This window comes from Poromitra crassiceps (assembly GCF_964638095.1).
Source record: "Poromitra crassiceps genome assembly, chromosome: 5".
Lineage (NCBI taxonomy): Eukaryota > Metazoa > Chordata > Actinopteri > Beryciformes > Melamphaidae > Poromitra > Poromitra crassiceps.
Genome location: NC_139642.1, coordinates 43607911 through 43625638, shown reverse-complemented (window position 1 = coordinate 43625638; position 17728 = coordinate 43607911). Strand labels below are relative to the sequence as shown.

The 17728-nt window shown below is 47.0% G+C and overlaps 1 protein-coding gene across 1 annotated transcript; it reads left to right on the top strand.

The window, feature by feature from the left end:
* Window positions 1-2024: 2024 nt before the first annotated feature.
* bicra (BRD4 interacting chromatin remodeling complex associated protein) lies at window positions 2025-17389 on the top strand. The gene is made up of 14 exons (XM_083637391.1): window positions 2025-2070; window positions 2186-2231; window positions 2743-2808; window positions 3070-5106; window positions 5292-5480; window positions 6684-7307; window positions 12297-12513; window positions 12601-12698; window positions 12862-12996; window positions 13127-13176; window positions 13608-13756; window positions 13856-13950; window positions 14052-14154; window positions 14244-17389. Exons 1-14 carry the CDS (start codon window positions 2030-2032, stop codon window positions 15977-15979), a joined length of 5586 nt encoding a protein of 1861 aa, XP_083493517.1. The 5' UTR covers window positions 2025-2029; the 3' UTR covers window positions 15980-17389.
* The last annotated feature ends 339 nt before the right edge of the window (window positions 17390-17728 follow it).

The following is a 17728-nucleotide window of genomic DNA, read 5'->3' as shown; positions in this document are numbered from 1 at the left end:
AATGGCACAGTCCTGCATGACCAGGCAAACATGGTCATTTTCCACCGAATTCCCAAGCATACCCCCCTGATCCAAGTATTCCAACATTAACTCATATTTTGCTTGCAAGGAGAGATAGATAGCTTGCTACGCAATTGCGTCCACACTTCTAAGCAAACAGTACCCGGTTGTCTTATTGAAATGAGGTGCTGCTGTGCTATACAAGTGATTTGATTATGTCACACGGTGGTTTGTTTTGAATGTCAAAGGCATTAGCTAGCTGTACGTCTGAATATTGTTGATAGCTGACTAGCTTAGCAGGCTAACTAGCTAGGCTAACGAAATTCAATCCAGATGCATCTAAATGCTGAAAACAGATGAGAAACAGATCGTAGAAATCTATTATCTCATCAATTTGAAACATTTAGTCGGTTATCTGACCAGAAAATGTTACGGATTTTGATGAACTGGCCAAATATGCATGCAAAGCTATTTGAAAACACCAGCTAGCTTGTAGCAAGCCGCTTGCAGTGTCTCCATTCATATCCTGCGCACTGCTTTTGCTGTGACCGAGTAATGGCTACGATCTCTGCCGTTTTAGAGCGGCAACAGGGGATACGCTCCCTTTATAGCCTCTCTATCATGTATCACAAATTTAGGTGACCTGTGTTCATGTTGCACAGAGTACTCTACACTGTTGTTGAACGTTAAATACAGCAAGCGCCCGCACCCAATATCTTGTCAGACTAGCGAAAAACGCGCGTTTTCAGTTTGTCTATTGCGATCCGCTGCTCCTTGATGTGTAACATTAACAACATATCTGCTGCTTGAGCTCATGACAAGACTCGGTAACAGCAGTAGAAGTGTTTGTTATTATTGGTTATATAAAAGATGCCCTGTTCCAATCAGTGAAGAAGGTGAGTTTGTGTATAAATGTTTTGCTTGTTTGTTCTTATAATCTGAGAACCAACCTCATTGCAATAATTGTTTACAAAGATAAAATGTTAAGTCCATCGCCTTTCTACCTTGCCCCTCTTCTTGCCCAAAATACCCACAGTGAGCTCCATGGGTGTCTGGACAGCAGCAGTAGTAGTACACTGTAGAATGATTTGTTTCAGTACTCACAATTCAAATGTGGAAAGCAAGGATTATGAGATTAAACTGCACACTCTTAGTTTTAATTTGATAATATTTTTTCATCCATTTCTGAAGGCGACTCGAAAGAGCAACAGGCTCTCTAGATGGACCATGATGGAATTAGTAGGGAGAAAAAAATACATTTAAGTACTTATTTCTTTAAATGCTGTTGCATTTTGATTTGAGCTGGTTTCGCAAATGACAACTCACATTCTTATTTACTTGACACATTTAGCCAACAATCATCTCGATGCTGCTTCAGGGTAATTTAGAGTCACAGCTTAGTTCTCTGCAATATTGAAAAGGCTTGAATGACAATCTGGAAGTTGGGAATATTTATGAGCGGCAGAAGACTTTGGTGATCCTGTACAGTGTACAGGTTAGAGGTTAGTGGGTAGAGCAATTGTGGACATGCTAAAAATGCCTGCGTTCATGGTATTGTACGGAGATTTGGATAAAATAATCCACCAAATGGCATGCATTATATTGTTGTACACCATATTATCCAAATGTCTGACTCCATATTTAAAACGACTACTCTGTACCAATACACTCTAGCACCCTGAGATAGAGGATCATGTGAAAAAGCTGCACTTCTTAAAAACCAAAAAAAACGGATATGGCTCAAAATCCTGTCCAATACAGCCTGGTGCCAAAAACTCCTGGTGCCATTCAGCAACCAAAGTATTGAGTATATGGAGTAAAGATATCAAACAGCTATTGGTTGTCCAAATAACATGTAACCTAATTACATTATTCCGTTTTTGTTTCTTTTTTTGGGGGGGGGGGGTATTTAGTTTTGTTTGTGTTCTTTATTTTTATTTTTATATACCTATGTGGATTATGAAAGAAGTATGCTAATCATTTGTCTGTGTTGAACTCTGGACTTTTCCGCCCATGTTTTGCAGTTGTCATGGATGATGAAGACGGCAGGTGCCTGCTAGATGTAATTTGGTAAGTCAGTGTTCAAGCAGTAGAAGAGCAGTGTGATATTTGGATGGGTTATCCATCTAGTCATCTTCTCAGTCATTTCCTGCACCCACCTGAGTCAGCTTACTTTCTCCCATAGTGACCCAGAAGCTCTCAATGACTTTCTTCATGGATCTGAGACCCATGTGAGTATGAGAGCTCTTGTAGTGGAAGAAGTCGCATCTACTGTACTACGTTTATGATTTACAGTTACAACACTTGTTTGTAATTGACATGACGAGAAGTCTTTATTCTGCGTATTTTTGTTGGGGCTCACATGACGTATTCCAGCTCACATATTACGCTTTGATGCACCCTTCTCAAAGCACGTCCCTGCTGATTTCTGTTTTCCTCTCAATGGGCTCTCTGCTTATGGTCATCTTTGCTTTTTGAGTGCACTTTTTATGGTTTCAGCCTGCCTTCCCACTTTATTAGGCTAATTCACAAAATGAGACATGCTAATACTAACGCTTCCCAACTCTGTTACTCCCATTCTTTTGCCTTATCTTTCCGCTGGTTCTCCGGTTTGTGTACTGTCCTTTCTTTACCCTCCTCTGTTTGATGGTCCCCTCTGTTTCTCTGCCCTGATTGCTTTTGCCTGCGGGTTTGGGTGCCTTTGGTTTCTGTCTGTCCTATCCTGGGTGGGTGTGTCTGTAGTTGGACACTGACGACCTTTTGGATGGTTCGAGTGACCCCACCAGCTCGTTCTTCTCTACCACTGGGGTGAGTAAAATCCCCCAATCCCTTTCCTTCTGTTTTCTATCCATGTATGTAGCATGCAACTCCCAACATCCTGCCTTTCCACTAACCACACCTCTATACTCTTCAAGCTTTGATCGGCTGTGATGTGACCTCAAACGTGTTTTTTTTTTGTGGGGCCTGTTACACCAACATCTCTATGTTCAGGCAGGTATACTCCATCCCATCTCATCATCAAAATGCATCCATCACCTGGTTTCACTTTTCTTCCTCCCTTCCTTCTAGGGCCATGTTCCAGAGGTCCAGCCCACAGTCCAGCTGTCTGCCAGTGAGCCGACAGGCCTGCCCAGAGTCAGTGTGGATCTGGACTTCCTGGAGGATGATGACATCCTCGGAGGATCCCCAGGCGGTGAAGGCGGGAGCAATGGCATTGGGACAAATCACGAGCCATGTGACATCCTGCAGCAGAGTTTGGCTGAAGCCAACATCACAGAGCAAAGCCTGCAGGAGGCCGAGGCTGAGCTGGACCTGGGCTCCTTTGGGATTCCAGGCCTTACACAGGTGGTTCAGACGCTGCCTGATGCTAGCCTCTCTGGGGCTGGAGGTGCTGCTGTTGGTGTAGGCATAGGAATCGGGGTTGGAGGAGCAGCAGCAATCTTCCCTGGGTCAGGCCCTGGCTCCACTGCGACTCCTCCCACGGCTGACATGCTGGGGTCAGTGCTGGCTCACCAGGGCCTGCAGCTTCAACCCCAGGTCATGAACAAGACCATTAGTGTTCAACCATTTATGCAGCCTGTGGGCCTGGGAAATATGACTCTTCAACCCATTTCAAGTCTCCAAGCTCTTCCTAATGGGAGTCAGTCTGGACATTTGGGTATTGGACAGATTCAGGTTGTGGGCCAGCCCACAGTCATGACTATCAACCAGTCTGGGCAGCCAATCCTGGCTAAAGCCATGGGTGGTTACCAGCTGCACCAGTCTGGCCAAGAGGTATCAGGTGCAGGGACTCAGGCGGGACTTGGAGGCTCAGTTCTCAGCTCTGGAGGTGGACTTCTGATTCAAGGTGGCAAAGCCACTTTGGGATCTCCAGCATTAAATGGACCGGCCGTTTGTGTCAGTAGCACAAACAGCAGCAGTGGTGGCGCTGCTCCCACTGGGCTTGTGGGCTTTGGCAGCACCTCTCTAAGTACAGGAATTGGACCCCAAACACAAACGCAAGGCCAAATCATGCAGAATGTCATCATCCAACGTACACCAACACCCATTCAGCCCAAACCTCCTCAGGGGGGAGCCATCCAGCCCAAACTCTTCAAACAGCAGCAGCAGCAGCCACCACAGTCAGCACCCCACTCCCTGCAGAATGATGCCAACAAGGCTCTAGGGCTGCAGCAAATCCCAGTTTCTGCTGCTCAGAATGTAGCTTTCCTGACAGGAAAGCCAGGCTCCAATGTTGTTCTGAGTACACAAGCTACATCACAAGGCCCTCAGTTCCAACAAGCCCTATTCAAGCAACAAGCAGCGCAACAATCTGGAAAGCCCCTCAGTGTGCACTTGTTAAACCAACAAGGCAGCATCGTCATTCCCTCCCAGACCGTTCTGCAAGGTCAGAACCACCAATTTCTCCAGCTGCAGGCGGGCGGGCAGATCCTGACCCAGCACCCTGGGGGCCACATCATAACCAGTCAGGGTCCTGGTGGACAGCTCATTACCAACCTGGGCCAGGTGTTGGCCTCACAGGGCCACCCTGGGGCCCACATCCTCTCTGGACCCATCCAGCTCCAGTCTGGCCAGATGGGCCAACCAACCCTCTTTCAAATTCCTGTCACACTGGCTCAGACACAGACACAGAGCCACCCTGTCTCAGGTCATGCCCAGACAGTCATCCAGGGCATGCCCATCCAGAACTCCCTGACCATGCTGAGTCAGGTGGAGGGGCTGAGTCCTGCAGTCAGCCTTCAGCCAGCCCTTCAGCCCCAGGCTGGCGGGGTTCCCAGCAGCAGCAGCACAGGTGCAGCAGCCATGGCCCAGGGACAGTCTGGAGAGTGTGTTACTGTGCTGGGAAGCTCCACAGACCAGGCTGCTCATCCCACTCAGCAGCACATCCCACAGTCCTCCATCATCACCATGCACGCAGCCCCCACTGTTTCCACGCCCAGCTCGGTCCCCTGCTCCTCTCCGTCCATGTCTGTGTCCACCTCTTCCTCTGTGACAGCGGTGGGACTGGCCCCTCATGTCCAGCACAGCCCGGGGAGGGTGCTGTTCACCAACCAGGGCTCCAGTATGATCCTGAGCCAGGAGTCTCTTCAAATGTTCCTGCAACAGGTCAGTGTTTCGCTCTTTGCATGTTTACTTTGATTGTGTACAGTTAACATTGGCTAAAAAAAAGAGATAACATGCACGGAGTGATATCTTGGTCTGACCTCTTTGGTTTACTATTTTACTCCCCCTTCCCTCCAATTCCCCTCCCTCCCTCCCTCGTCCTCAATTGGTAAATGTACTCGTATCAGGAGCAGCACCACCAAACAGAGAATGACTCAACCCCCTCTGTGGGCGTACCAGCGTCTGTTATCGTCAGCAGCAACAGCATCGCTGCTCCGGCCCTCTCAGTCCATGACAGCCAATTAGCTGACTCTCGGGCGGGTCAGAGCCACAGCCCCTCCCCCGGCCCCTCCCACATGACAGCAGTGGTAAAGCAGGTAGAATTGCCCCTTTATGTTAAGCCCCACCCACTTGTTGCTGCTGCTGCTGCTGCCGCCACTGCGTTAGGACATTGTTGGTCCCAGCAATCTTACCTTTCTCATTCCTGCTCTGAACTTCCTTCCTGCACTAGCCATTCCTACCATTGCTATCAAAATTGCTATGCAATCTCTACGCTCAAAAAGTCCTCCTTCTTTGTTTGTTTGCACCTTCTGTGGGTTTGTGGCATCATTTCATTATTTGTGAAAGCATGATCATTCCAGCTATCCATAATAATGTGTGTTGGCCATGTGATATTTTAATGTTTAGCTGTATGCATCTCTATAGAATTCTGTGTTGCAAATTCACAGTAAGTGCCTGCTCTTTCTTTTTCTCACGAAAGTTGATCATTAATCCTTATACTAATTTGGGTGATGCCATGTTTTTCATCCAAAACTACATTTTGTAACAGATCTAATGGAACATGCGTGCCTCACAGAAGAGCCATCCAAGAGTGCAGCTTCACCTCTTGTCTAACACTGCTTGCTCACATTCAGTCCACTCACCTTCATCAACTGCATTAGTGACCAATGAATGAGTGGCATTTTCATCTGCCCATAGTCAATTAATCCACACTCCTCAACCCTGCACTTCTCAGTCTTCTCTTAACTCTTCAGCTACACCCTGTATTGTAACCACTAGTCTGACCAGTGTAACGACACCCAAACCAAATTACCCGCTCCCCCCGCTCCCCTTCCCTGAAGTCTTCAGATCACCTTCTACTCTACCATCACAGGCCTGCAGATCTTGCTTATGTCAACTGTTTTCTTTTGGCTCACCAAATGATCATTGCTCCCTTAGTTTTTAGAAGTGTAATAATCTTCCTCAGACAATGGACAAAATCAATGGTCTTCTCCCACTCATATAAGCAACTACTAGATTTTAAAGTCTAATACTTTGCTTTTGTGTTGTTTGGTGATGTTTTACCCACATTTGTGTAGTTTTATAGCTAATGGCAACATGTGAACTTTGTGCTGTAGTGACATTTACTCTATATGCATGCTGAACTGCTAGTTGTGTGTGATTTTGTGCTTCATGTCCTATTTTCCTCCCATTTTGAAATAGTTAGCATTCTTGTATGAAATACCTTTTTCCAACTTAAGGCATATGAATCTTGGCGCCTAAAGATTATATATCAGTATATTGTGCTTGCACCTGTTCAGGTACCCTCCAGCGGACATCAACAGCCCTTGAAGATCCAGAGCATGTCCCCCTCACCGGTCTTGACCACTCATGCCGCAGCGCCCCCGCTGGCAGACAGTCCCCAGCCCTCTCCGTCTCCTCTCACTCAGATGCAGATGCAGTCACCACACCAACAACAGCACTCTCGTCCTCCCTCTCAGCCTCAGCCCCAGGCTCAAACTCCCGGACGCTCGTGCACCCCCTCGCCTCACCCATCGCTCTTCATCGTCCATAACCAAATCCCCGGGTCGCCCCAACCGGCTCCTCAGAGCCAGCCTCTGCAGACACAGTCGCAGCAGGCTCACATTCAAGTCCAGCTTCAGACTCAGCCACGGCCCGCCTCTCAGCCCGCTCCCTTCCAGCAAGAAATGCCCCCTTTGTCACATTCTCCCAAGCCCCCGGCAGCTCAGCCCGTGCAGCACCAGTTCACCGGGCCCATCGTCAGCGCCCCCGCTGGTGCCGTAGTGAAAGCCCAGGGTCCGGGCCTGACGCCAGAGCAGCAGATGCAGCACCATCTGCAATTGGTAGCGGCGCAAATTCAGACGCTGTCAGGCATCGCCCAGCCCTCGCCTCAACAGAAACTGCTGCTAGACAAGCTGCACCAGGTATTGTCCCAATTCACTTTCAACTTTGTTATCCCCTTAGAGCAGCCATTCCCTAACCTGTGAGACCCGAAGGTATTACAAGTGGGCCGCCAAATAATTTGCCAAACATTATGATCTTCGTGGTGAAAAAATTTATATATTATGTATGAGAATGCATTTCTCCATTCTTGAATGATACCGTTATTTAATTTGTGAAAAATGATTCGTTAATTAGCCCAGTGGTTCCCAACCTTTTTTGTCTTATGTACCCCTTGAGCTGTTTTGCCATGCCAAAGTACCCCCTCACTCATGTGTGTCGATGATTCTCTGAAGTTTGTTCTATTAAAATCATATTAAACTTTTAGTAGGCCTATCTAACACATCTGATTATTAAATGAAAATCATTTGAATGCCCCCTTTTAATACAATTCTGACAGTTTTCAATCGAAAAAAGGCACCAGTTTTACCAAAATGGGACTATGAAATTACTTGGAATATTGTTTTTATCATTTTGTAAATAAATTGCAATACCCATTTCCAAGTACCCCCCTAAGCTGCTCAAGTACCCTTAGGGGTACACATACCCCTGGTTGGGAAACACTTATTAGCCTATTGCAGACAACCCAGTCTGTCTTCTGTTAGTTTCTGGTTTCTGTGGTGCTGATGGACAGCTCCTTTTATCGTAAAATAAAAAGTGCTCTGAGAACTCGTACTGTTTACGGTGGGATGTGGGTGAACATTTTTGAGATTTTCAAGTATGCCATGAGTTGGAAAAGGTTGGGAACCGCTGCCTTAGAGAAATTTGACTTGCAGGCAAGGTATATGGAAAATTTAACAAAGTTAAAAATACATAAAAGTGTGATCAAACCCATAACATCATCAATCCCCGACATATAGCATACAAACATTTAATGAAACGGGACGATAAATCAGTAGTGCAATAAAAGGTTGCTTATCAGTTTAAAATGCAATCTGATTATACAGGTATAAATATAATTACTTTGTATATTTGTATATTTCTTTGGTTTCTCCTTGCTTTGTTGGATTACTTTTTTGTAGGGCTGCCTGTCTAATCACCCACTGTTCATGATCTGCCCATAAACATTCTGAATACCTATTCAGGTCATGGCTGATCACTGTTTGAAATACAGTCCACAATAATAATTAAAAAATTATAGCTGCTGCGCAGCAATGGGTCGTGGCCGGGCACGGCCCATTGCAGACTGGATGCTTGCTGGTGGTTTTTTATGGGACTGGATGCTTGCGTGTAAAAACACACACTGCTGCCACTTATATAGGATGAGCCAGGAAGGATTTATGACATCACAATTGCTCGAGTGACATCACTGATGACATCACAAATACAACCTAATTGCCCTAGGTCAGTGATCCTCACTATTTCTTCGATGAGAGCCGCACTGGCAGGACAAATTCAATAGGAGAGCCACTTTTACCGGAAAACACCAAAAGCCACCCCAACCAAGCACATCTGCCTACCATTTTTTTGTGTTTTATTGTTTTCCACACACACACACACACATATACCAGTTTCCCCTAGAAAATCTTTCAGGCCTGGAGGGATTTTGAAACGTCGCAACGGTGGGGGGCGACGCTAAAGTTTTAGCTAACCTGTTCACATCTATGTTCGCAATGGCATCCCAAGTATCATACTATTATGGGATGCGATGCGAACAGTTGTATTATGGGATGTGCATTTCCCAGGCAACGACACACGTTGACACATTTTGGAAGAGCACTGCATGCTGGCACAATACTCCTAAAAGCAAAATGCTTATTGTTTTGAATGATTTGGCACCTTCTATTACTGTCAACACCAGTATTGTTGTATTGTAATAATATGCCATAAAGGTTTATTGAAATTTTGGGGAGAGCAGGGGGGGGGGGGAATCTTTAAAAAAAATCTAAAATATATATATATATATATATATATATATATATATATTTTTTTTTTTTGCAATTTCTTAGAGCCGCCAACTAAAGCTTCGAGAGCCGCCAGCGTCTCACGCGCCGCGCAATGAGGAACTAGGCCCTTGGTAATTAGGGCAATTAAGATGCTCTTTTGGCAGTGCATGCACTGTGGGCTAAATTTTTGACCAATCGAAAGGTTGGCTGGATGCTTGCTGGTGGTCTTTTATGGGATTCGATGCTTGCGCGTAAAAACACACTGCTTCCACTTACATAGGGTGAGCCAGGAAGGATTTGTGACATCACTGATGACATCACAATTGCTCGAGTGACATCAGTGATGGCATCACAATTGCTTGAGTGACTGATGACATCACAAATACAACCTAATTGCCCTAGGTAGACATACAGACAAACAGTCACACACACAAGTTACTTGCCTCCTTGCTGTTGTGAAGGAGTGGATGAGGTACTGAGAGAGCTGATGTTAGATGGATGCACTGGAGAGGGAGGCTGAGTGACTAGTAGCCACTTGAGCCACTTTCAGACATGAACCCCGGGTCGGGTCAGGATTGCTTGCCCTGAGCCTGAGCCGGGGGATACGTGAAGTGTACCCTTTCAGACATGAGGCATGTTGCTTTCATACATGTGGAGCACCTCCAGGTGTAAAGTAGAGAGGGGGCGGGGGTGGGGGGAATTTGAGCATGACCACTCAATGGGGAGTTGTGAAAACTAACCACACAGCTGCACTTCACTGTCTGAGCATAGCCTTAAGTGAATCGCATTGACATTCAACAAACTATCACGACATGCAGAGTCTGAGAACAAGTTGATAAAAATACATAATGGGCGATAACTGCCTAACGTTCACGACATAATCGTTTGCGCATAATGTTAGTAATTAAGTAAACAACCCTACAACTCACGCCCAGATGCATCGATTTCCTCAAGTCTCTAGCGCTAAAAACTATTTATTTAACTATTTAAAAAAACTAAAACTACTAAAACTAAAAGTACTTTGCTATGTTCAGTCCTAAAAAGCGTCAAACCTACTAGAATTATACAGAATACAGGAAGCTACACATTTTTACCTTCAAAATAAAATCAATGTTGTATTGCTTAGTACAGTGGTTCTCAAATGGGGGTCCGCGGACCCCCAGGGGTCCGTGGCACTTTGCCAGGGGGTCCGCGAAAAGTTTTCAGGTAAAAAAAAAAATGCTACATGTTACTTATTCCTTCTGAAACTACTTCCTACATGGTGCTAGTCTATCAAAATATCTTGGCTGTCATTGATTGTGTTGCATAGTGGTTTTCTGTAGGCTACTGTTGACAAATTGTGATATTGCAAGTCGCTTTGGACAAAACAAAAGCGTCTGCTAAATGACGTAATGTAAATGTAATGTAATAAAAAAATATATATAGATATTTTTTTTTTTGCAAAATCTTCATAGTTCAACGAAAATAGTTTATGCTTTAAATCTAAAATGGTTCATGGATTACATTCTAATAACAAACCTATCAAATTAAAAGTCAAGCACGTTACCGTGGAAACAATTAAGCTTAGCCCAAAATCACAAATCAGAATGAGGGGGTCCCCGGTATATTTTCTATCTTGTAAGGGGTCCTTGGCTGAAAAACATTTGAGAACCTCTGGCTTAGTAACAAGAAATCAGAAGGGTCGACTCACTACGGTTAAAATTGACTTTTCGAAGGGAGCAGATATTCTTCCAGTTGATCTCTCTTCTGTATCTTTCGGATAACACACACAAAAAAACATTACACGTGCATTTACTTCATTTAATTGCCATTATTGCGAAGGTTATACCCGGAAGTTTCCATTTTATACTGCCTGACTTGACACTACTTGGAATTTGCGGTTCTGCACGTGAATCTTCACAAACGCTGTGTAAACGTTAAATCAAAGGCATGAACGCAACCAGATCCAGATACCCTACCTAGCGATGTCCAATACTGCGAAGCGGGATGACCCTCTCGTCCAAAAATGCTCATTAAATGTGTGTGCTGTGTGAAGCTATGCAGAAATGAAATCAGATCAGAGCCATGAGCCTTTCAATCCAGCAACATGTAGCCTTTTGGCTGACGCACACGGAGCAGGTTTGAGCTTTATTTGGAAAAACTGAAACGGCATAATGTTTTTTTTGCTCGCTCATTCACATCGACTATTTATATAATAATAATCTGTCATGCTGGCTTTCTGTCTCTGTCCTCATGCACTCACTGAGCTGGCTACTTCACCGAGCTCTGGAGGGGAGGGGGGAACAATCCGCCCCTGATACAAGGGTCGGAGCTGGTCAAAGAGCAGCAGAATAGGAGGGTCGCGGGAGCTGAGCATACTCAGCTTGGCTGCTGCTGCGTGGCCTCACCTCCGCACATTGCATAGACATTGTGACAATATCAGTGACATCACAATTGCTCGAGTGACCATCACTGATGACATCATTGGGTGCTCAAAGTGACATCACTGAATAACTGATGATGTCATAGACATTGTGACATGATTACTGACCAATATCATCACAAATCTCACAATGTGAGACCACGCAGCCCGGCCCCGGCGGAGCCTCACCTGCTCTATTGGCATGCGCAGTGCACAATTGGTCAACTTCGCATCACTGATGACATCAGAATTGCTCGATTGATCCCACTTACATCACTGATGACATCAAGTGCTTGAGTGACATCACTGATGATGTCATGGACATGACATCACAATTGCTCGAGAGACATCACTGACACTGATTATGTCATACACATTGTGACATCAGTGAGTGACATCCCTGATGATGTCAGACATTGTGACATCATCAGTGACATCACAAATGCGCAAGTTTAACAAAAAACACATGACCAAAAGTGCAGAACCCACTTACTCCCTTTTATATTATAAGGATGAGGATATTCCATTGTTATTAGAAAGTTTTGGTAAAACGCATCATTTCAAAGATCAGAGCAGTGCTCAGCCAAATCTCACTGTTAGAAAATAGGCAATTTGAATCAGGCCAGAAAAGCTGATTGGTGCATCCCGGCCAAAGAGCTTGATAAAGTGTCCTGCTCTTCTTTCAGGTCCAGCAGAACATACTATTGCAGGCCAAGCAGCCTGCTCAGCCTCTGCCTCTGCCTCAGCCCCAGCCTCCTGCTCTGGCCACGGTTCACTTCAGCTCCCAGCAGGAGGTGCCTGTTGAAAAAGGGGTGATGTCATCTTCAGCCAGTGCTGGCACGCCTACTCAGCTTCCCCCGGGGTTGCAGCAGCCCTCAGTGCTGGTCAAGGCTCCTGTCACAGGTTAGGCACAGTAAACAAAAGAAACGGTCCTCTGAATGTTCTTTGAAGTGTTCCTTCCTCATAATGGTTTGTTTCCTCTTGTTTTAGCGTCAAGCGACTTACAGGTATTCTCAGGAGCTCAAGGACCAGGCGGAGCACTGGTAAACCAGACTGTCACTCCAGCTAGCCTTACCCAGCCTGCACAGGTGGGTAGTCTTAAAAAGCCAATAAATTGTTTGATAAATAGTAAATTTCAATACTGAAAACATTCAATACTGAAGAAGTGCACAGGTGTGTGTGTGTGTGTGTGTGTGTGTGTGTGTGTGTGTGTTGATCCATCTGTAAATCATTTTTCTACTGGCCCCACAGGTTCAGCCAAAGCTAGGAGTAATCAGCTCAGTTGGTGGGATGGCTCTGGGGAGAGGTGGGATGCAGATACAGGTGATGGCGGCAGGTCTGACACAAATGCCTGCTCCACAGCCCCCTGCTCTGGCACAAACACAGGTAAGGGGATACCCATATACCTCCCTGCACGGCCTATAAACATTTATGAGGTCTTTCAAAACTACATCCAAATTTTAAACCATCAACAAAGTTGAACTTTGGCCCGTGTTATATTTTTCTCACATTGCAGACAGCAACAATGATGATGCCTTTCAGCGCAGAGCCCAGTAAAGAAGCCAGGTATGTGTCGTCATCAAGAGGCTTATGCTATGCGGAGATTTCTCTTAATCAAATTTACGGTTTGTTAGCAGGATTACGGAAAAACTACTGGGCCGATTTTCATGAACCCAATAAATTTTGGCGCCAATCCAATCCAGGTCAAGGTAGGGGGCGGGGCTCTGGAAAAGGGGCCGTGGCTAGGGCTAGAGAGACAGGATCTGAGGGGTGGGGAAGGGTAGTGGCTAGGGGGTGGTGGGGGGGTTGATGTATAGGGATGTCGTAGAGTCAGGGTGAGTGGCTGGGGGCATGTGGGTGGGTCAGGGTCAGGGTTCTGATCCGACTCACAAATTGTGCATATGATAGTAGACTGGAGTATTGGTCTTGGCAGAGGTCTGTGCTCTCCGAGTGCACTTCTGGTAAATGGTTTCTATGTTTGGCACATCTTTCTGTAGGATGCTAGAGCAACTGAGGAAACAGCAGGGCTCAGTGCTTCACCCCAACTACAATGCTCCTTTCCACTCCTTTGAGGACTCACTGCACAGACTGCTGCCTTACCATCTCTACCAGGGCACTGCCACCTCCTCTGAAGACTATCAAAGAGGTAATCCATATCCTCCAGTACAGCTCAAGTACAATCCTATCATGCCCTAATCCCAATGTTATGATTTGCATTCACATTTTCATCCCTTACTCTGCCCAGTGGACGATGAATTTGAGAGCGTCTCCTGCCAGCTGTTGAAAAGGACCCAGGCCATGCTGGATAAATATCGCCATCTGCTCTTTTCAGAATCAAAGGTAAGTTTATGAACCAGCATTCTCAGATTAGGCCCGTTAATTGTGTCCCTCCCCCTGAATAGATTTTGAACTGACGGTGTGTGGTGTTTGAACCCGAGCAGAGACTGGGCCCCTCGGCAGAGATGGTGATGATCGACCGGATGTTCATTCAGGAGGAGAAGATGGCTTTGAATCAGGACAGGATATTGGCCAAGGAGAGGCCAGGTATGCTGCCCCTCTCTCTTCTTCACCACCTGTATTTTCAGCTGCCTTGGTCTACATTGGGTGACAAATCTCTCTTTCTGTCATTGCAGAGGAGTATGTGGCAAATGCACGCATGTTGGAGAGTGTAGCTGTTTCATCCCAACAGCAGCCCGAGCTCAGCTCAGCGAGCGGCGGGGTAGCAACAGCCGCCCCTGCTCCAGTACCTGCAGGTCCTGCCCCGGCTCCCCTTCCTAGTGTTGCTCCAAACCCGACTCCAGCACCCACCTCTACTCCAGCTCCAGGCCCCTCGCCAGCCCCCTTCCCCCCTACCAAGCTGGTGATAAAGCAGGGTGGAGGGGGAGCCTCTGTGTCCTGGTCCAGCAGCTGTCCTCCAGCCCCGGCCGCAGGGAGCAGGCCAGCGGCTGAACCCGCTGGTCAGAGCTCCTCCTTCAGCCGCGCTCCGACCGCATCCTCTTCTTTCCCCTCTCGAGCACGCGACGACGACGACGCTCTCCCACAGCGAACCAGCAAGCCGCCTATCAAAACCTACGAGGCCCGCAGTCGAATCGGCCTGAAACTGAAGATCAAGCAGGATCAAACGGGATTCGGTAAGGTGGTCCACAACACTGCCTTAGACCCAGTCCACACACCTCAACCTCAGCAGAGCAGCCAGTCTGCGCCCCCCCCTCAGCCCCAATCCCAACCCCAAGCTGCTGTGCCACACCCAAAGGCCCACCCAGTAGCAACTCCCTCGACTACGGTCATCAGAACTCAGTCCCCAGCATGCACTGCTTCTTCCTCATCATCGGTCACCACGGCAACCACTCAGTCCAACTCTCCACTGAGAGGCACCGCTCCCCCCAGCACAGCCCCATCCTCCTCTTCCACTTCCCCTCACACGTGGTCGTCGTCAACCTCCTCGATATCCTCCTCCACTCAGATGAATGGGACATTAGAGCACCATGATGTGGGCGGGGTCAAACGCAATCCTGCCTCCACTGCCACGCCGCCTCAAACCACCTGTCGCCTCCCCCTCCGAAAGACCTACCGGGAAAACATTAGTCCTCGGGTCCGCCCCGGGGTCCCAGGGGGAGGAGACGAGAGCTTGTCCTACCCCAGACCCACACCCTCACCCCCCAGGCCCTCAGAGCGGACGGTGATAGCCAGTGTGAAGGTGGAGAAAAGAGGCAGGGAGGCCTCGCACACCGAGTCTAGCCATGAAGGGGGCAGACTAGGGAGTGCCATGCAGGGTCTGGAGCAGGTGGAGGAGGTGTTTAACCGTGGTATCAAAACGACACATCATCATCTCCCACAGCCCCCAGACAAAGAGGAGGCACAGCAGAAACAGGAGCAGCACACAGACAAAGACACTGCTAAAAGTCAATACAAGAGGGCGAGTGGAAAAAACAGACACAGGGCAGGTGGAACATTTAGAATGGACCAGCACGCCCCTGGGCCTCCGTCTCCAGAGGCCTCCTGCACAAGAGACTCCTCGCTTCCTGCCAAACGCTGCAAGTCAGACTCCCCTGACATGGATAACGCCAGCTTCTCCAGTGGCAGCCCTCCAGACGACTCTTTGAATGAGCACCTGCAGTGTGCCATCGACAGCATCCTCAACCTACAGCAGGGCCCCCCCCCCGCCCGCGGGCACCACCTTAAAGGGGGCAGTGGCAGGCCCCACCAGCACCAAAGCCAGCGCCCAGGGGGCGCTGCAGCCTCGTCCCACAGACCCTCAGTCCCGCCCTCCTCTTCCTCTACTTCCTCATCCACCCCCCTGGCCCAGCGCCCTCAGGTCGGTGGCCGCGGCCACAACGGCAGCCTGGTGCCCCAGACTCAAAGCAGATAACAGCCCCTCAGTCCCAGACTGACAAAGGGCACTGACTGACAGACAGATGTGGGGAAGCGAAGGAGGCACTGTGAGAAAACAGGATCACTGTACTACTCTGCCAAGCTGTGTTGGCTTTGTTTGTCAATTTGAATTGTCCAGACATTTCTTTGTCGTTTACAGGCAGACTCGCATCCTGGATGGATAGAGTAAGAATGGGGTTGGAGGTGATACTGTGTTGTCTTGGTGGATAGATGATCAGGCGTGAAGATGCGTGGTGTTTCTATGTGTTCTCTCAATCCTGCTCAAGTAATAAGATGAAATTGTAAGAGCTTATTGTTCTCCATTTTTCACTTTCATTTGATATTTTCTTTTCACGTCCAGCATTCATACATTCCTATCACATGGTGGCCAGAGTGCCAGTCCCTCCACACCGGATCATCTCCTGGTTTCTATGGTGTCCCAATGAGCGCCTGGCAGCTCCTTAAAACATAAGTCCCAACAACCCTCTTTCACTAGGCCACCCCCAAGTTCAGAGAGGCAGAGGGGAATACAGCCAGGTTCAGCCTATCAGAGTTCAGAATACATATCTGCCTTTACCCACAAAGTGTGACCCTATCATCGCAAACATAATGCTGCCCCTACAAATGCAAACAGCAGTAGTTACTCTTTTTTTTGTAACGTCAAATGGCATGACTATTGTTTCGATTTAATATCAACAAAAATAGGTCTCATAAATGCTAATAAACAATACACAGTCACTTCTGAATTAGCAATATATTTGTTGAGAGAAATACTGAAGTCATGTCTCAATTTCACTAGTAGCGCAGCAACTGCTCTTTGCTTTGTATGGCAAAATGCTTTAGCCTCCACCCTCATTAGACAGTTTAACGCCAGCGTTTCATATACACATTACATTCATTTTAAGTGTATCATGCTGAGCAAGCTGTTTTTTTGTTTTGTTTTGATTGTGAAGTTGTTTACCTTGTGGCTACTCTTGGGAACTGTAGTACTGTATTGGCGAGATGTACATGAACTTGTAGGAAATTCAATTCTCTTCTGTTTCAAATGTTGGATGGTCCATGCTTTTAGACCCCCTCCGCGCCTCCCCCTTTTTGCTTACAATGCCAGGTGTGGATGCTATGCATTTCAGTCAGCAGGGGGCAGGCCAGTCTTTAATTGTTGATCTTCTTCTCTGTTCTGTCTGATTCGTTCCATCTTGCTGTCACTATCCCTGCCTCCCTTGCCTTCTATTTTATGTTTTCTTTTAGCCTGGTGGACAATTCAAACACAAACACAGCAAGAGCATTGAAATGGGGAAAAAAGGAACAATAATAATGTACAAAAAGACCGTAAGAGAATTTGAAGTATAGTATTACAGATTAATTTTGTATTGTATTTATTGTGTATAATGACACTTTTTAAAAAGAAATGTACATTTAGTAAAACTGTAAATTAAACCTTGCTTCTTTTATGAAACGTTACACGTCTTCTGTCTGTCTGGCTGTTTAGAGAGTCATTCCTGATCATCAGGCTACATTCCACTGGATGACTGATGATGACAGAGAATTATGATTAGAATTGGTGGGGGGAGAGGAGCAGGTGGTGGGGGTGTGGCTGGTGGTGTCCTTTATCAGATAGCCAGCAGGTGGTGCATGGAAGTGGAAAAGTAGTGCTGGCTTGTGTGCTTAGTGCCCTCAGGGTTCATAGAGTTTGGGAGGAGCAAGGGAGACTGATGAGAGGAAAAACTGTCACGTCTGTAAGTGCTGA

Bases quoted from the DNA above. Each gene is read 5' to 3' on its own strand.
- bicra (XM_083637391.1), top strand. From the start codon at position 2,030: ATGGATGATGAAGACGGCAGGTGCCTGCTAGATGTAATTTG. The intron at 5,107-5,291 runs GTCAGTGTTTCG...TACTCGTATCAG, and splicing joins TTCAAATGTTCCTGCAACAG to GAGCAGCACCACCAAACAGA. The intron at 12,514-12,600 runs GTTAGGCACAGT...CTCTTGTTTTAG, and splicing joins GGTCAAGGCTCCTGTCACAG to CGTCAAGCGACTTACAGGTA.